General features: G+C 42.8%; 1 protein-coding gene across 3 annotated transcripts in view; it reads left to right on the forward strand.

The window, feature by feature from the left end:
* Nucleotides 1–20582, forward strand: part of EPDR1 (ependymin related 1) — a 57387-nt gene that overhangs the window by 18056 nt on the left and 18749 nt on the right. For 2 of the 3 annotated variants that reach the window (XM_059397074.1, XM_059397076.1), the window contains exons 2-3: nucleotides 4525–4733; nucleotides 6061–6253. In XM_059397074.1, coding sequence (XP_059253057.1) covers nucleotides 4525–4733; nucleotides 6061–6253 — 402 coding nt within the window. Of the gene's footprint in view, nucleotides 1–4524; nucleotides 4734–6060; nucleotides 7628–20582 lie in introns of those variants that run through there. The other variant, XM_059397075.1, reaches the window with a different exon arrangement.

A 20582-nucleotide genomic window follows, 5' to 3' on the forward strand; every position in this document is an offset into this window, starting at 1 on the left:
AAAAAAAAGAAACTTTAAAATTCACATTTGGGGGACAGTTGAATATGGACCAGATATTAGGTGGTAGCATTAGGGAATGAATTTTCTTTTTTTAAAAGATTTTATTTATTTATTTATTTGACAGAGAGAGATCACAAGTAGGCAGAGAGGCAGACAGAGAGAGAGAGGAGGAAGTGGGCTCCCTGCTGAGCAGAGAGCCCCATGCGGGGCTCGATCCCAGGACCCTGGGATCATGACCTGAACTGAAGGCAGAGGTTTAACCCACTGAGCCACCCAGACGTCCTTCTTTTTTTTTTTTTTTAATAAAGATTTTTATTTATTTATTTGACAGAAAGAGATCATAAGTAGGCAGAGAGGAGGGGGGAAGCAGGCCCCCTGCTGAGCAGAGAGCCCAACGCAAGGCTCAATCCCAGGACCCTGAGATCATGACCTGAGCCGAACGCAGAGGCTTAACCCACTGAGCCACCCAGGCACCCCGGGAATGAATTTTCATTTCTTAAGTGTTTTTTTCAAATATTTAGAAACTAGATAAAGCAAATATAGCAAAATGTCAACATTATGGAATTTAACTGGTAGGTACAAAGGTGATTTTTGGGCTAGTCCTTTAATTTCTGCATTTTAAAAATATTTCATAGTAAATTAATAAAAAGTGATTCCATAAATCTGTATTTTTTTAACCTAGAAGGATATGAAGGACAAATTGTTGAACTTAAAACAATAGGTTATAAAACATAATTCACTCATTTTTGTAAAGCATGTCTAGTACACATAATGAAAAATCGATATGATATTTGCACAGTATGTTCATAGCAGCGTTACTCAAAATAGCCAAAAGGTGGCAACAACCCAGAGTCTATACAGAGATGAAGAGATAAGCAAAATGTGGCCTCTACATTTAGTGAAATATTAGCCTTTCAAAGGAAGGAAATTCTGACATACACTGCAGCATGGATGAGCCTTGAGGACATGATGCTGAGTGAAATAAGCCAGTAGGACAACTATTGTATGATTCCCCTTATTTATAGAGGCACCTAGAGAGTCAAGTTCACAGGGGGAGAAAGTAGAATGGTGGTTACCAGGAGCTGGGGCAGGGAGACATGGGGAGCTGCTTAGTGGGCAGAGTTTCAGTTTTGCAAAATGAAAAGAATTCTGGAGATTGTTTGTACAGCAATACACATATACTTAACGCTATTGAACTACACACTTGAACATGGGTAAGATGGCAAATTTTATGTTACGTGTGTTTTGCCACAATTTAAAGAAATTTAAATAAAAATACCCATATATGTTTAGACACAGATGCACAGAGTTGTTACTTCTGTAAGTGTGAGTTTCTGGGCAATTTTTACTCATTTTCCATTTCTGTACTGTTGGATTTTTTTTTTTTTCCTGTTGAACATGAGTCAGCTGTACAAATCCCAGAAGATATAAAACTTCTACAGGTTTTCAGTGTTTGAGGAAACATGACGATCGTGGGGCCTAATTTTCAGGACAGTGGATTTCAGGAACAACAGAGATGATCAGTGCAGCCTGAACAGTTTGTCCAAAGCAACTGGAATCCTTGGTCCCGTGAGGAGCGAGGCAAAATGGGGGCACTGGGCACATCTGCACTGAGGCTGGTGTGGAGAGCTCAGCCTGCTGACCCTTTGGCCGGGCCTGGCCGGCCTGACCTTGCTCGCAGCTGAGGCCTGGCAGGGCCCTCCCGGGAGCTGTGCTTTGCTTGGGGTCTGGCCAGTGAGGAGGAGTTTGCCGGCTGTTGTTGACCCGGGCCTGACCTGCCCGCCTCGTCCTCCAGGCCCTTTCCAGCACCTCACCTTGCCTGGACCCCGGGAATGTGATTTGTGACTCCTGTCCTCCCAGCTTCCTCCATGTCGGAGCCAGGCTTTGATCTCGCTTCCCGGGATCGAGTTTCGGTTGAAGACGGTCAGTCCAGTCCTTCGGGTCTACGGGTTATTACCCGCACAGCATCCCAGACCGATGATTCATTTCAACCCTGGCTGATCTCTGCGTTTTGACCTAATGATTCTATCAGGCTTCACAGCCTGTATCCTCTTGGCAATGGAGAAACTTACCTCTTAACTAGGAATTATGCTCACATCAACACCTAAGTCACAACAGCATCATCAAAACCTTCTGTGTCCCAAAACTCCATACAGAGCAGCACGAGCAATGATATCCATATGGGATTTCGAAAAACAACCAAACAGTTATATGGTTGTATTTGGTTTCCCATTAAATGAGTATTTTCTGTTTTACTTAAGGCACTGTCAACATAACCTCAATATCAGATGATGGTCTCTTGCGAAAAAATTAAATATTTTGAAAACAGCCAAGTACTGAGTACACTGGAACAAACACCTGTGTTCAGACCACCCAGAATGGATAAGTGGTAACAGTTTGTGATGGTTCTTTCAAGTCTAGCATTCTCACTTTAAAATTAAACTTTCCCTCTGTGGATGGGCAGACCTGGCCCCGGGACAGTAGTGAAGCTGGCAGTGTTCCTCTCTGCCCCATCCCCTTCCCCGGCTGTGGGCTGACCGGGCGACCATGGCCCTGGGATCCGCGCAGGGCCGTGCGCTGTCTCTCCTTGGACAGCTGTGCCGGTGGCTGTCCTCCGGGGCTCTAGGTGGAACAGCAGAGTCCTCCAATTAGAAATGAGCCCTGCTTCTGAGTCACACAGAAAGTTCCAGGCAGAAAAAAAGAGAGTTTATTACAAGAAAAGAAACATCATAACTCTGCATGGGGATCTCCAGACACTGGGCCTCTGGAGAAGAAATGCGTCCAGCAAATGCTCCGCTGTTGGAGTCCCAGCTTGCTAGTGCTTCTCCTGGCTTCCTTCTTGACTCTCGCTTGGTTTGTGTCGGAAACAGCTTCCCCCAGCCTCTGAGTTTACAGGGGACATGTCCAGCTGCATAAAGAGACTGCCTCGCAGACCCCTGGGGATTGGGAAGGCATGAGAGGATGGTGCTGATAGTGAGAATAAAAAAAGAGCCCCCCCCAGGACACACGGTGTTTTGGGGGGCCCGCCGTCCCTGAATGGCTCCTGGAAATGGATTTGTGTACAGAGTCCCATATTTGTGAATGGACAGCCCTCTAACATTGAGAGTAATATGTCTGTACTCCGTGCATGAATGTTAGACTGTTCTGTGCGGGACTTCACCAGGCACCAGGCAAGAGCGACAGTCTACCCAGCTCCCGCAAAGGGCTGTAGTTCAGTGGGAACCCCGCGTGTGTGCTTTTATCAGAAGCTGGAGGTTGGCTCCACTTTTCTGGGAGAGCATTGCAGCAAGGGAACACTTTCTCTTCTGTCTGCAGTCACTCCCACTTCTAGAAGGCGTGGGTTTGACCCTCGTAAGCCATTTCAAGCGTTTGCTGGGATGAAGCAGGATGGATAATGTATCTAAATATATAAAGTGAGGTCATGTTCACATTTCCATACTGGATCGTAGAAAGCAGAAGCGTAACCCTGATAGTGGTACTATTTTGACCATGTAGACAACGATAGCTTGTAATAGTTTTTCTGAAGAAAATACTTTCTAAGCTTGGACTTGAGATGGCAAACGTTTGCGCTAGAGGCAGGTGGAGACCGTCTCACATCTTTTTTTTCAGGGGAAGCCCTCCCCCACCCTCAGCTCTTCTGCCCTCGAGGGTTGTGAATTTCACTGTGTGAGGTCAGAGCCACAACCTCACTCTGCTGGACCAGCAGCTGTGGCCTGAGTTTTGGATTGACAAACACAGGGAAGCCCAACTTGTTGGCTTCCCCCGACATCAAGATGGCTTAGCCTTACGATCCACACAGGACTGGGGACAACGTGGTGTGCAGGGCGATGGGGAGGGCATCTGCAGCTCCCCGCCCAGCCTGGGAGTCCGTCTGACTTGCTGCCCACATGGGCTGTACATGTGGGCAGGAGAGGCAGGGCCTGGAGCAAACTGTGCGGGAAACCAGTGACTCTGGGGTCCCCTCAACTTTTGTCTGCATCCAGTCTCCTCCAGGTATGGGAGGGGCCCTCATTTTCCCGCAGCTATGCCTTACTGGAACCCATGACTCGTGACTGAGAGTCGAGACAATGGGGCATAGGTGTGGGCTGACCTTAGCAGCTTCTGGGTGTGCTACCTTCAGTGCACCCCAAGGACTCCTGACTTAGTGCTCCAAGAAGAACTCGGCCCAGCCAAGGATCAAATCCTCCTGGGTCCCTGTGGCTAAAAGGTCATAGTTCAGTCATTAACCCAGGGCTTCCCCATCTTCCCTGTGTTTGTAAGCCTAAGCATAGGATCTGGCGGGTAATAGGTACTCCGTGATTCAGTATTCAATTTCGAGCTCTGAATTTTAATGATTTCATATTTAGGTTGTCAATGTGTCGAGTGCTCATAAATAAGTAAGTGATTGCCTTGCAAGCAGAACTGTTTTTTTCTACTTGTTCTAAGAGTAATTTGTATTGAAGGGCCTTTGGACTGAATGTCGATAAGAGGCATGATGACTGTAAGACAGGGTCCTGATCCGTTCTCTCTGTATCTGTCTTTCAGATTATTTGAATATATTTTGCTCTATAAGGATGGAGTGATGTTTCAGATTGAACAAGCCACCAAGCAGTGTTCAAAGATCAGCCTGACGGAGCCCTGGGACCCTCTAGACATTCCTCAGAACGCCACGTTTGAGGACCAGTACTCCATAGGGGGGCCCCAGGAGCAGATCACTGTCCAGGAGTGGTCTGACAGAAAGTCCGCTAGATCGTGTAAGCCTTCATGAAATAGCTAAGTGCTGCATCTCAGGAAGCAGGATGGGGAAAAGTTTAAGTCCATTAAGGAAGGGTAGTTAGGGCAATTTGTAAGTTTAAGTAAATTGTTTAATGTTCCCCACACCTGCTTTGAAGTCATTCCCCAACCCATCTGTGTACTCTGCTGCTTGTTTAGCTCCAGATTCTAAGCATCATATTTGAAACATCTCAGCCTTCTAGCACTGCCTACGCCTTTCTGCCCCCTTGGCTGTTATGGGCTTATCCTCAGCCCTGACACTGAGTGGTCCTGAGATCTGTGACACGGAAGACATCGTCTGAGGTCTACTTTAGAATCCTCATGTCACTTTCTAAAGTCACAGAGACCAGATCTACTCCCATTATTCTGAGTGTCTGCTTTTGTTTATAGCCATGAAGCTCTTCTCCACAGTGCTTTCGTACACCTACCCCAAAACGGTTGCAAGAACACAGGCTTTATGGTGTTTGTGGGAAATAGTACAAAACAGTGTGCAAAGAGTACCCCCTGTTTAGCATAGAGGTTTTTTTTCCCCAAGATTTTATTTATTTATTTGACAGAGAGAGACACAGTGAGAGAGGGAACACAAGCAGAGAAAGAGGGAGAAGCAGGCTTCCCACCGAGCAGAGAGCCTGGTTCAGGGCTCTATCCCAGGACCCTGGGATCATGACCTGAGCCAAAAGCAGATGCTTAACGACTGAGCCACCCAGGTGTTCCCTAGCATAGAGTTATTACATGACCTGTCGATTCCACTTCTGGGTGTATACCCAGAAGAGTTGAAAGCAAGGACTCAGAAGGATGAGTGGGTACCCTTGTTTCTAGCAGCATCAATCTTTATAGCCAGATGGTAGAAACAACCCAAGTGTCCTTCGGGAGATAAATGAATGCCCCAAATGTGGTGTACACAAACAATGAAATATTATTCAGCCACAGGTAATATTGGCCGAAACTTTAGGACATGATGCCAAGTGAAATAAGCCAGCCACTAAAGGACAACTACTATGTAATTCCACTTCTCTGAAGTCCCTAGAGTGGTCCCATTTGTAGAGACAGAAAGTGATGGGGGTTGCCAGGGACTGGGGGGAGGGGGAGTGAGTGTTAGAGGGCACTGAGTTTCCACTGGAGAAGATGACAAAGTTCCAGAGATGGATGGTGGCGATGGTTTTGCATGAACATACTCAATGCCACTGAATTGTCCTTAAAAATAGTTAAAAGGGTGAATTGTATGTGTGTTTTACTACAAGAGAAAAAATACAGGCATTTTGCCTATCTTCTATGTTAAAAAAAAGTCCACTTCCCTTCCTCTGACAGATGAAACCTGGATCGGCATTTATACCACCAAGGATTGTTATCCTGTCCAGGAAACCTTCACCAAAAATTACAGTGTGATCTTGTCCACGCGGTTTTTTGACATACAACTGGGCATTAAAGACCCCTCGGTGTTCATCCCACCGAGCACCTGCCAGACGGCCTGGGCCGAGAGGATGAGCGAGGACTGCTCCTGGTAAGCCTGTGAGCGCCCAGCAGCTCCAGAGGGATTGGAGGCTTTTGAGAAGCGAGAGCCTTCACTGGAGAGAAATACCGTAATTGCAGGAAGAGAAATATCGGTCTGGGGTTTTCTGTACATATGATTTTGACTCCTCAAGCTATGTTTACAGAGCGCTGGTGCAGCCCGTGGGGGAGATGTGTTTTCCACGCTTGCAGGTGGATCCGGGCACGGGGCAGACGTGGGCGAGGGGTGGTAGAGAACGGAAAAGACACCCGCCTTGGCAGGGAAGAGGGTTGCATTACTGGTGTGACCGAGAATTACTGGATTGCTGCCACGTGCCATGAGATGATAAAATGCAGAACCGGTTTGGTCCCTTTCATGAGAAAGTTTTCCGTTCTCTATAGATTGTGGCCCCAATATTGCCGGCACCAGGTGGCCACGGCTCCCCCTGCCCAGCCTCCCACCCCCTTCGCCACTGCAAAGTAGTTCCTTAAAATCCCTTCCAGACTTAAGAGCTTTATGGTATGACCTGATTGATGTAAATTTTGGGAGGAAATGAAAGGCTCCAATACAAAATAATTATTCCTCAAAGAGACATTTTAAATAAGAGGGTTTGGAAATCCTAATGTCTCTACCCGGGTATGTGTGAGCCGTGTATGGGTCCTTTTCTCTATGCAAGACTGTTGCTGTACGTGCCGAATCATCCCATATTTGTCGGGGAACCTAGAAAGACAGTATTCTAAAAATATCACTGCACTAGGAGTCGGGAGACTATTGTCTTAAGAATCCAGGACTGGAATTCCTCGGTACTTGATCACCTTCGATGCACTAACTGCACGATGCTTTCCCTCACCCAAGCCTTCTGGGACAGTCTGGCAAGCTGTCTATGAGACTTCTACTCATCCTTCCCAGGTCAGCTCACATTTAACCTGCAGAGAGCGGCTCCCAGGCCCGGGTTGGGTGCACTCTGTAGCTTGAGCTTGCTGTTCTCATCAGATATATTAGGGTGTGTGCTAATTCCCTGCTAACTGGATGCTGTCGCCCACGAGCCTGGCCATGAGCAACCTGAGTACGGGTACCACGTTCTGTTTACTTGTATATGTCCAGCGCCAAGGAAGTGCCTGGCACACACTCAGTGCCCTAACCGTTTGTAGAGTGAGAACGCCAGTCTCTCCGGTCGTTAGTTGCCTCATCTATCCAAGGGTTGGGTTTGCTGGTCTCTAGGGAGACTCTTAGGAATAAAATTTATTATTCTAGACTCTTCTACTGTTGTGTTTCATCTGGCTATAATCTGTTACTAGAAGAAATGTATGACATCTATATCGCGTGGAAAACAATCTGTATGACTCACAGTTTATTTCAATAAACACGTTTGATTGCATTTCAAAATATTCTTTGATATATTTACTTTTGTCATATAGATGGATAATCTTGTTTTTTCTGGAGTTAAAGCTCCTCTCTGATTAATCAAGTGCTTCACGTGATCTAAGCCAAGTTCATTATCCTCTCTGAAAGGCTTGGTCTTCTGCTCAAAGCCCAGTTGCCTGGGTTGGAAGCCACAGAGGCGTTCTTAGCCCATTTCTCTCCTTCAGTCCCCACAGGCCATCAGTGTCCTAAGTCTGGTCAGAGTAGCCCCTGTCCATCCCCTCAGCCACCCTCAGGTCCAGGCTCTTAACATCGCTGGCCTTTGCAAGATCTTCAGAGCCTCTGTCTTGCCCTGGTCTTTTCTCCTCGAGGCCATGCTCTGCTCAGTCAGTCCCAAGCCGGTGCTGAGCCCCTGTGATCCCCAGGGCCCATGCATGTTCTCGGAGTCTCAGAGCAGAGGGAAGGCCAGGCAGGGCTGGCATCAAGAATGCACACGTGGGGACTTTTGCAACTGGCTTTGAGGTGGTCCAGCTGGATTAAGCCTTTTTGACAGCAAAAGGCTTTGGCTGTGTCCTATCTCTCCGCCCACGGGATGGCCCTCCATCCTTTCTGAACCGCACAGGTCCCCTTAGCTCTGGATCTCGGTCTTTGCCTGCCTGAGTACACATCCCTTCTTGCAGGAGAAGGAAAGGAACCCCTTTTACTTTATTCAGGGACATAGGTAATGGGCACCCTTTCAGTTCTCTGTTGGACTATTTTAGCAGTTAAGCCATTTCACAGATAGAAATAATAAGTCCCTCTCACAGACAGATTTTGCATCCGGTGGGATGTAGCCTCCATTGGCGCCCTGTTCCTGTTGGTCCCCATTGTGTCAAAGTGAGGGGGTGCTCCTCAGCGCAGTGCCCACGGCCCTTCTGATCAGGCCCCCCTCACTTCCCATCGTCTCTGCCAATGCTGCTCTATCTTGCCCAACTGTCACAAGAGCTTGAGGAATGAGGCTCAGGTTATCTCTGGGTGGCAGGAGGCCTTCCTTAGTCACCAATCAGATGTCAAAACCCTCTAGGGGACAATACAGTCAAAAAGAAGAGGGCCCCCACGAATGCGTAGGAGCACCGAACGTCCCCTCATCTGCAGACACGGCATTCCTGAAGAGCCCAGCGAGGATGGGTACCGCTTTGGGCCCACCCTGCCTCCTGTGTCTCTGACCTTTATGTCATGTTGGAGCCACTTCTACCTCTCCCAAGACAAAGGCCAGGACCCACACAAGTGCTGGGGTGTTCTCTACACTTTGGCTTCAACTCTGAGGGCCCAGGCCCCGTCAGCGCCCTCCCTCCCACCCCACTGGCCCACGCGGAGTCCAAGGGGCCCAGCCATTCTGCCCCCGGTTGCTGTCTTATCAGGGTCACTTACTTGCAGGAAGTTTTGCTATTTGAGATAATGCTGCACTTCCTAAAATTGGAACATGTTTTAAAATTATTTAAATGTTTTAAGAAGGCCAAAGAGTTTAGTTATCTGAGGAGATTGCTCACAAAGTACTCTCGATCTCCCCCCAGGTGAAAACCCGCACCGTTGGAAAACTCATTTCTCACCTCTTACTGGATTTCGTTTACAGGTTCCATCCTGTCCATGTCCCCTCTGATTTTAAATCACTTTGCCTGTGTATTCACTTGTAACACAAAGGGCGCTTTTCAATTTTCTCCAGTATATAAATCTTCCTCTATCTGTGGAAAGTACTTTAAATGTTGAAATGGAGTCCTTGCTTTTCTCATTGAGTTAAAAAGACTTCAGCAAGGATCCTCCTCAGCCAAAGGCTTGTGACTAAAGGTCTTGGAGGTAAACCCCTCTTTCAAAGAGAAACTTAGCTTTACATATGAATATTCTAGCATCAGTAATCTTTTCCACTAAGAACTATGCGAGGATAATAACAATTGAAATACATTTTTATTTATTTTAAAGCAGAATTATTAGCTCAGCTACATGTGAAGAAAAAGTTTTGGGCTTACAATTTCTTGTTTTTTTTTTTTGTTGTTGTTTTTTCTTTTTTGAGGGAAAGCAATGCTTACTTTTATGATACCCCAATTTAAAAATTCACATTGTTTCCATTAGAGTAAAACTTCATGAATATTTACAATATCTATTTCATGCTTAAAGGTAGAAAACATAATATAGCCTTAGCAACCGAAGAGTGAGTTATAATTACTCTACAACTTAGGGATAATTTGCAGTGAATACAACATACGCAGTAGTTAGGTAATCTGAGCATAGATGTGTGTACCAGACTGCCGCTGTGACTCTCTTTTTCCCAGTGGCATACTGGCATACTCTATATTTATTTTAACATATGTTTGTTTAAATCACATAGCTAAGTGTTCTTATCCTTCCTTAGGACCATTCTTACTGCAAAACAGGCATTCTTCTTACTAAAATGTGACTGCCATCATTGTAATTCTCAGTTGAGCTCTAGAGTTTCAATAAAGAAAATTATCAAAAAACAAGTAATAACTCAAAGGGTGATCTTGTGAAATGGTTTTTCAAAAGTGAAATACTTCATTTGGTAACCTCTCAGTCTGGTCGACACATTTTCTCAACCTGGAGAAAGGCTGGGAAAACAACGGTATTAGTTTTCAACCAAAAGGATGCACCGACCTATTGAAAACTATTGAAAGGTTTCCAGCTAACTAAATACACAAATCTATTTGATTAGCAGTATAGTTTTGGGCTAGACATATGGGCAGTTATATATGTCATAGAAATGCAGGATATCTTGGTTTTGTCCCACTCCTTAAAGTAGGAATGGTACCTTTGCTGTGCAGTCCTGGCGTGTGTTATCGTATGGAATAAGAAAAGCCAAGCTTCTCATCAAATTCCATTGTAATATGCAGAATTTCAGGAAAAATCAAGTAAAAACAAAATTAACAACTTTTGATGAGAAAAAGACTAAGATAAAAGCTATTTCTGAAACATTCTGTGATTGTCCTGGTTAATGGGTATGCATGATCAACAGTTCCAATTCTGTCTCTTTTTAGCAAGGCTCTTTGTTTTGGCAGAACCTTTGATCCTAATGTGTTAAATTATCCTTTCTTACTAGCTCCAGCCTCTTTGTGGGCTTGAGGATAGTCATAAAGTGAACACAATAGATGGATCCGTCTTGTACAAACTTGGGAAACTTTAATGACCTATGGTGTGTTTTAGCACCATGAAATAACTAAAAGTCTCAAGCCCAATAAAGCTGTATGCTTTTATGAAGTTTCTTTTTGGTTAAACTTCCCTTCACTTACAGGCTCCCATGATTTCCTCTCAAATCAGCAGATACACACAAGCTCTTATCACCCACTCACATTACATGAAAAGCAAAGACTTCCGGTGCTGCAAAGGCTTCCAGTGGATCCCAGTATTCCCGAGAGCTTGACATGAAGGACATTGCGTAGATCCTTATGTGTCCTACGTAATACCATTAAATATCATGATTACAGAAATCCTATATATTCTAGCTCACAATTTGTATGTTCCAAACAGCCAAGAGAGCTGAAGAATAAGCATAAGTTGAGGAGGAGAAAAGGGAAGAAGGAGAGAGAGAGGAGAGGAAGAGGAGGAAAAAGAGGTTATGTCATTGGTTTATCATGCTAAACTCTCAATTCAAACTTTTTGACGTGTATTTAAGAAACATGGGAATAGCTTGAGCCATTACTGGAGCAGCACCTGAGTGATTTTCAGTTCAGACATCTCTCCTCTAAGTTCCCTCAATATAGAGCATTTCCAAATGACTGTTCTTCCTTAAACCAGGACCCACTGGCCCTTACTATCTGAGATTCAGAATGGTTCCCATGCCTATGGATCTACGCACCTCGTAATAGATGTTGCCATTTAATGGAGAAGGAAAATAGCCTGAAGGAGAAAACCTGCTGGTTTGGGGAATACTGCTTTTCAATTCAATAAATATAAAATGATCTTTATTTTTACTAAGAACAACTAAAATTCAGTACTCTGGTGTGTTCAAATGTGTAGTAATTGAAACTTGTGGGAGAGTTTCCAGTTTAACTTTTCTGGAAATATATTATTATGCAGATAGTTCTTGGATAACAATGGGGTTCCATGTGATGTTGACGAGTCACTCTTACTTTTGACAACTCATTGTCTTACTCTTCCTTTAGCCTCTTAACTTCCCAGTTCAGGCATGAAACGTTTGTATTTCCTGTGTCAAGGGTTGGGCCGAAGGAGAAACAATTCAGATAGTCATATGGTTTGGATAACACAGGAATAATAGAGTTTATTATGGTATTTGCAGTGGATGCTTCTGGAATGGGGATAAAGTTTTTCCCAGATTCTTGCTATGTATAATCATTCAGTATAAGCAGTCTGTTAAAAAATAAGTTTGTTAATAAATTTTCCATTTACACGAATCCCATATGTCTCTGGAAGACAATAGTAAGACACAAATGGGCTAAACTTAGTTGCCTCCTGATTTGGAAATATGCTTAAGCTCTGTGACTGAAAGAATAGGACCGATGAATAGATAAATGAGCTCTTCAGAGACTTAAGCCACAGAAAAAGAAGGTCTATATGTTCAGGGCTGAAAAAAATCATAAAGTTCAATTACAGCAAGATTTCCACTGCAATGCAGTCCCAACAAAGTGCTGTCCGAATGGGGTTGATATCCTGGAATATTATCATTTTGTCTAAAGACTAATTGTTTTAGTAGAGAGAAGTTAGTTTAGATGGAGTTTAGTTAAGAAATCTAAGACCAAGGATTTGACCGTGTTCATCTAACCATGTCCAGGAAAGAAAATAACAGGATCTAGCAGATATGTGGAGAATGTTGGGGACAAATGTGAGATTAAAGTCCTGTGTTGTTACCTTGGCCAAGATGCAGGAATACCCAGATTGTACTTCCCCCTGTCAAGGATCAATGGAGCAGTGAGCTCAGAAAACAGAGCCAAGCAAATCATCACCAATATTGAGCTGGGGCTTTAACCTCCAAGTACCTCTGTAGAACTCTGGTGAATTAAGCTGGACTAACTGGAGGAAGTGGAAGCCAAAGAAGCTGCTGCCCAGAATTAACTAAGTTATTAGGTCTGTCTATTCTACTGAAAATCCCAGCTCAGGTAGACCTTACCTTTTCCAGCTGAGCAAAAAGGCACAGACAACAGACCAACTGGCACCAGAGGAAAGGAGCAAGGACACAGAAAGAGAGTATTGGCCTCAGGACCTAATGCCACCTTTCGTAGACCTTGGCAAGTCAGAACCATAACCAACCTGTATGAAGAACATCTACAACCAAGAGAAAGATTTGGCCAGCTCTATGGGTCAAGCAGCATTTAATAAACTTGGTGGCCTAGAATATTTTTATAGATTTGGTCGATTCCTTCCTAATTAGAAATTTACTTCTTAAGAAATGGGTCATCACAGGTGAATGTTCTCAGTGGCCAATTTAAGTATGCCACTCACCAGAAGGGTAAAAACACCATTGTAAAATAATGCATTGTTGTTCTGGTTTACATACCAGTCTCTTAGCAAAGTTGCAGAGTACATGTCAGTTTCTGAGAAAGACTATGTGGTGTAATATAAAGGACAAGAGTTTGAAATTGTACAGCCTTGAATTCAAAAGCTAATTAGGTCACTCATTACCTTGGAGAGGTTATTAGAACTGCCCTGAACCTCAGTTTTCTCTTACTTCTTCAAAGGGTTTTGTTAGGATTAAATGAAATCCCATTTATAAAGTGTGTAGCAGATAGCTTTGCAAGTTAGAGGCATCCAAAATGTTAGATACTTCTTATCTTTGATGTCTTCCACCTGAGAGTCTGACCAGTCCTCCATGGGCCAAAAAAAAAAAAAAAAAAAAAAATCAAACTTTTGTAACCATGAAATTCTAAGGATTAGATCTAGGTTACGGTAACCCATGAAGGTGGTGCCCTCTGTGGGCTCATTGGCCCATTAATTGGCCTGGTCTCTGAGATGTGTGTCTGTTCTCCATTGTTTCATACCCACAGTCAGAACTGTGTGCCTACTCCTAGTCACACTCAGATACCATTAAGGATAAGATAACCTTAGTTCATAAAATGACAGCGACTTTCTTTTAATAAATATGGTTCCCACAGTACTTTTTTTTTTTTTTTTTGATGGGAAAAGTTTCTTTTATTATAAGGCAGAAGGGAAGTTGGTCATGTTGATGATACTTTCTCTTCTTGGAGCTACAGCACCAGCCCCAGAGCAAGGTCCTGATCCACCTCAGGAGCTCGTCCCAGAACCTGCTCTGGCACCTGTTGCATCTTTGGAGTCTGAGCTGGCCCACCCCATCCCTGCTGCTGTGGCTCACCCATCAGGAAAAGCAGTGACAGCACTTGCCCTGTTGGGGACAGTGCAGGTGGTAGTCAGGGCTCTAATTCACTCTCCTGGGGGTCCTGCCCCTGCTCCTGGGGTTCCTGAAGAGCATAAACCACCACCTGCCTCAGTGGAGCAACCATCCTTAGACCCTGAACATTAGCTGGTGCAGGCTGCAGCCCCAAACAATGCCTTCCCTCCCCTGGCATTGCCACAGTTCTTACCATTTTGCAAACAGTGCACTAAAGAGAGAGAAAATAAAAATAATATCAACCTCAATCTTAGAGAACACTAACCAGCACTTACTTTTTGTCAGGGTCTCTACTGAGAATTTTATGCTGATTATCTCATTTAATCTTTGCAAAAACCTTTAAGCTAGATATTATTATTATTATTATTACCTTAAGCTAGATATTATTTTTGTTATTATTATTATTATTCTCATCTCATAAATGAGAAGACTGAGGTTGACATCAAATGCCTTTGACTTGGGAAGATAATTGATAACAATTTTCAACCATTATTTATCTACTGTGTGCTATTAACATGGTACTTATAAGAGTCACATTTATTAAATGAGGAGAAGGCAAATATGAATATATTAAAGCACAATTCTCTACAGCCAATTCTGAACATGGGATGAATATACAACTATGTCAATATCACCTTTGTTTGATTGCCAGCATTGCCTGTGGATTTCTGGGTCATGGTAGCACCTTCTTACCTTTTCCCCAATTTCATGGTCAAATGTCCATTTAAACAAACAGAAAGATATAAAGTTATAATAGTACTGGAGACAAGAATTATCCATCAGGAGTTTGCCAAAGGTGTACAAGATTTATGGCTAACTAGCCATCAGAGGTGTTAGCTGAGCAAGGGTTATGGCCATTTCACTTCTCAGGCTTTGAAGAACTATAGCACAGGCATGAATAAGGTAGAAGAATGTTCCCACCCATGATTACCACTTCTGCCAAAGGTCTGGCCTCATCAGTCAGAAAGCCCCTACTGGGAAAGAACTATTTCCTGAACTCTATCACCTGTCCACATTAATTAAGCATTCATTAATCAAGCATTTCTGAGACCCTTCATTAATTAAGCACATCCAAGAGCTTCATTATTTAAGCATTCCTGAGACCCTTCTGCATCTGAGGCTCCCTTCTAGGCACTGGAATATAGTCAAGGACAAGACAGGCACTGCTCGACCTCTGGGAGCTTCATTCTGGTGGTGGCGGGTGGGCAGGCAATAAGTGGGGCACACAAAAAGCCAGAGAGTGACAAGAACTACACAGAGAATGAAAAGAGGGTGATGGAGCAGAGTGAATAAATAGCTACTTCCGGTGGAGATGGTCAGGACAGGCCTCCCTGACGAGGTGCCCTTCAACTAGACATCTCAACGTCAAGAGGAAGCTGGTCAGGCAAAGATTCGGTGGTCTGTATGCAATGGGTTCATCTTGTTTGAGGAAATGTACAGGCCCAGGTGGACAGAGTCTGTGGGCAAGAGCTTCGAACAGTGATTCTAGATGAGGCTGAAGAGACAGGCAAGGGCAAGATACTAGATGCTGGTGGGGGTTGGGCGAGCAAGGAGTGTGGAATCTATTCCAAGCACAGTGGAAAGCTGATGGAAGGTTTTCAGCAAGGACTTGCAAAACCTGACCTGTATTTTGGAAAGATCCCTCTGTTTGCTGTGTGGAAACAGATCATAGAGGAGTGGGAGAGAAAGCAAGAACAGGGGAGATTCTGAGCTCGCCCAGGTGGACAGATGCTGGCGGGTTGCATGAGGGTGGCCACAGTGGGCTGGGGAGAAGGGAGCACAGTAAGGATGTGTTTAAAAAAGTAGAGTCAGCAGAATGGGTTGATGGATTAAATGTGGAAGGTGAGCAGAAAGAAGGAATCAAGGAAATTCTGGTCAAGTGTCAGTCATGATTAAATGTACTTCAGATTCAGAGAGCTAGATAATGAAAGCAAGAGAAAATCTTCCCTCGATCTAGTGCCTGGAAGAGTGGTGTGTGTGTGTGTGTGTGTGTGTGTGTATGTGTGTGTGTTTAGAACTATGGGAAATTTTGATTAGTTACGAATAATGTGTATAAATGCACGTCTGTCTGTGATACTGCGTAATAAGATATCAAATTGAATTTTTCTTCTTTGCATGGAATTGTGCTGAGGACAAAGTTAAGAGAGCTAACAGCAGTTGAAGCCAGACACCTTTTTCTTTTACCAATGGAGAATTGGTCCTATGTTTGTTTCCTCCCAAAACTCATGTTGGTACCCTCACTTCCAAAGTGATGACATTAGGAGGTTGCCTTTGGGACATTAGGTGAATGGGATTAGTGATCTTATAAAAAGGTCCAGGAGAGCTCCCTTGGGCCCCACACCTCCACTGTGTGAGAGTACAGTAAGAAGAGGGCTGTTCATGACCCAGGAAGTGGGGCTCACCAGATACTCCAACTGCTGGTGCCTTGCTCTTGGATTTTCCAGACTCCAGTAATGTGAGAAATGAATTTCTGTTGTTTATAGGTCATCCAGGCTGCTCTATTTTCTAATAGCAGCCTGAATGGACTAAGATGTGGCCCTCCAAGCACCTTGTGCATATGTCTCCTCCCTGTCTTGTAAGATGAGGATCGTGAGGAGACAAGTATTGTAGGGCATGTAGAGCTTCTGAATGAAGGCTTGGCCTTCTCCAGACCAGGGCACTTGACGTGCGTTTCTCCCCTTGGCCTCTAGCTGCTCAGTGGAACATCTATTTTGATAGAAAAAATGTTGTTGGTAAATACTTTAAAAATCAACAATTTTAAAAATGTTAGACAATCACAAGTAAAATGAAAGTAAAGATTATATTCACACTAGCATCAGAAAATCAAAGACTCCCGAAATGAACCCTTAAAAGAAATTCATGGAATCTATGCTCTAAAAAAACAGATATGCAAACCTCATAATTGTACAGCAGTATATAATGCTTTTCCAATCCCTTTTGAATTTACCTACTAGCCTATAGAGATAAGTTTTACCACTTAGTATAGAGATTCTAATTCAATTCCAATCCCCCAAAGTTTTCCTTTTCAATTTGACAAAATAATCTTAAAGTTTATCTGGTAAAATAAGCAACTGGGATTAGAGAAGGAAAGAAAGCACAAGTGTGGACCTTCCCTATGAGATGTCAGTTATGAAATGAAGTGTTAAATAAAAAGTTGGACAGACTGTAGGATTCACAGACAGATCATTGAGTACAATAGTCTTGAAACAGACACATAAATTTGAGATTTCGTAATGAAGCATCATAAGACCATGTAAGGGATATGGTTTCTTACCAAAAAACTATGGGGAAAAGCATGTATTTCTTTTAGAAACAAAATTGACTTACAGCTTTGTCCATACCGTGTACTGAAATAAATTGTAGTGCATTAAAAAGATGGATGTAAAAACCACATGAAGCCAATTGAGAGTTTTTTTTTAAGGCTACCAAGACAAAATGTAAGAAAACATATTTTGGGGCACCTGGGTGGCTCAATGGGTTAAAGCCTCTGCCTTCGGCTCAGGTCATGATCTCAGGGTTTTGGGATCAAGTCCCGCATTGGGCTCTATGCTTGTCAAGGAGCCTGCTTCCCCCTCTCTCTGCCTGCCTCTCTGTCTATTTGTGATCTCTCTCTGTCAAATAAATAAATAAAATATTAAAAAAAAAGAAAACATATCTTGGATTGAACAATTCAAGCAAACAAAAATGCATTGAAAGAAAGCACACAAGGAGAAACAGAACTGACTGTATACAGTTGTGTGTATAAAAAATACAAAAATCATATAAGTGATATACATAATATATGTAATAGACATGTACTATCACACATGTCACACACACACACATATATATATAACAAAGAAAAGGAAAGGTAATTGACAGATGGAGGAAAATATTTTACAATGTACTTCCTATATAATACATTTTACAAATCAATTAAAAATATTTATAGCTTATTAGAAAAATAAGTGAAGGACACAAATAAATAATTTATAAAGGAAGAAAGCAAAATGACTAATAAGCATTTTGTAGTGTCCAACTTCAGTAATAAGCAAAGGCATGTAAGTTAAACAATAATATCATGACATTTTCACCTACTTTGATATTAAAAAGTCAATAATCCTCAGTGATGTAGAAGGTTGATGATGAGGTAAGTACTCTGCTATGAAGCTGCTGACCTGTACTTTCATCCATTTCGGAAAGAGTCTTGGTGATGTGAAGTCAACAGTCTTAGAAGATTTCTTACCATGTCACCTGCCCACTCCCATCTTCAAATTATTGAGATGAGCATTTAACATCACCAAATTTAAACTTATAAATCCTTGCACTCTAGCTCTGTGCTGTAGAACTTTTAAGTTTTTAAAAAAGATTATTTATACATTTATTTGAGAGAGAGAGAGAGAGAGAGCACGAGCAGGGGGAGTGGGAGAGGGATGAAGGAGAGGCAGACTTGCCACTGAGCTGGGAGCCTTATGTGGGGCTCCACCTCGAGATCATGACCCAAGCTAAAGGCAGATGCTTAACTGGGCCGCCTAGGCACCCTGAACTTTTAAGTTTTAATGAATCACTTGATCATTTCTTGGAGTAGCCTCCACATTATTATTTATTATTTTTAAAGATTTTATTTATTTCTTTGACAGACAGAGATCACAGGTAGTCAGAAAGGCAGGCAGAGAGGAAGAAAAGCAGGCTCCCTGCTAAGCAGAGAGTCCGATGCGGGGCTCGATGCCGGGCTCAATCTCAGGACCCTGGGATCACAACTGAGCCGAAGGCAGAGGCTTTAACCCACTGAGCCACCCAGGCACCTCTTACTTTTTTTTTTTTTTTTTTTAAAGAAAACATTGGCACTCGCTTGATTAACCTTTGACAGTTGGGGCAATCATCTATCCATCAGTTTTCTATCTGTTATCAAAAGGTGTTAATTCAACCTGATGGGTTATTAAAATCTTGGACTCTTCCCTTTCCTGGCCATGGGATCTTTAGATCCTCTTTTCTTCAAAGTGCACATATTCAGGCAAAAACACCACATGTCCTCTATAGGCTTTTGGCTAAGTTGGGCTGGGAGAATAAAGTAAAAGTCCTAGAGCAGTTGTTCTCAAATTGCACCCTTAATTTAAATCACTAGAAAGAGTTGATGGAACAGATAGCTGGTTCCCACCCCCATGTTTCTGATTTGACAGAACTGGAGTTGGGCCTGAGAATTTGCACTTCTAAGGTCCACATGATTCTGATACTGTTGAAAAACTACTGGCCTAGAGGAATTATTCCTCTAGGAATTTTTCCTCATGGGAGCAAAAAAAAAGTAGCTATTTGACAGTTAAAAGAAATTAAAAGACAGTTAAAAAAAATTATGGTGAAAGAGCCATAAGCTGAAAACTATAAGATATTGATGATAGAAACTGAAGACACAAATAAATGGAAGGATATTCCACACTTATGGACTGGAAGAATTAATTTTGTTTAAGTGTCCGTAGTACACAAAGCAATCTATGGATTCAATACAATCCCTATCAAAATTTTAATAGCACCTTTTATAGAAATAGGGAAAAAAAACCATAGAAGACCCCAATAAACAAATTCTGAGAAAAAAGACCAAAGCTGAGGCATCACACTTCCTGATTTCAAGCTACATTACAAAGCTATAGTAATCAAAAAGATGTGGTGTTGGCATAAAAATAGGCACATTGATTGATGGAACAGTATAGACCAGAAATAAGCCCAGACACATTTAGTTAATTAACATGACAAAAGAGTAGAGAATATACACTGCAGAAAAGACAGTCTCTTCAATAAACAGTTGGGAAAACTGAACAGCCACATGCAAAAGAATGAAACTGGACCACTTTTTTAAATACCAAGCACAAAAATTAACTCAAAATGGACTACAGACCCGAAACCATAAAACTCCTAGAAGAAAATATAGGTGGTAAACTCTTCAGTGTTGGTCTTGGGAATGATTTTTTGGATATGTCACCAAAAGCAAAGGCAACAAAAGCAAACAACAGTAACAAGTGAAACTTATGTCAAAGTACAGAGCTTCTGCAGAGCAAAGGGAACCATGCATCAAATAAAAAGGAAACCTAATGAATGGGAGGAAATATTTGCAAACCAAATATCTGATAAGAGGTCAATATCTGAAATATATAAAGAATTCCTACAATTCAGTAGTAAAAACAAAGAATCTAACTAAAACATGGGTAAAGGATCTGAATAGACATTTTCCCGAGGAATATATGCAGTGGTCAACAGGCATATGAAAAGGTACTCAATCACCAGAGAAATACAAATCAAAACCACGTTGAGATATTACTTCATACCTATTAGAATGATTATTATTAAACAGACAAAAAAAAAAGTGTTGGCAAGGATGTGGACAAAAGGGAACAATTGTGCACCATTAGTGGGAATGTAAATTGGTACAGTCACTATAGAAAACAGTATGAGGGGTGGGGGGGGGCACTGGGTGGCACAGTCCGTTGAGCATCTGACTCTTGGTTTTGGCTTAGATCTGATCTCAGGGTCTTGGACCAAGCCTGCGTAGGGCTCTGCACTCAGTGGTGTCTGCTTGGGTTTCTCTTTCCCTCACCTGCAGGCCTTCCCTCTGCTCCTTCAATCTCTCTCTCTTTTTCTCTCAAATAAATAAATCTTAAA

The sequence above is a fragment of the Mustela nigripes genome, chromosome 4 (genome assembly GCF_022355385.1).
Source record: "Mustela nigripes isolate SB6536 chromosome 4, MUSNIG.SB6536, whole genome shotgun sequence".
In the NCBI taxonomy this organism is placed as follows: domain Eukaryota; kingdom Metazoa; phylum Chordata; class Mammalia; order Carnivora; family Mustelidae; genus Mustela; species Mustela nigripes.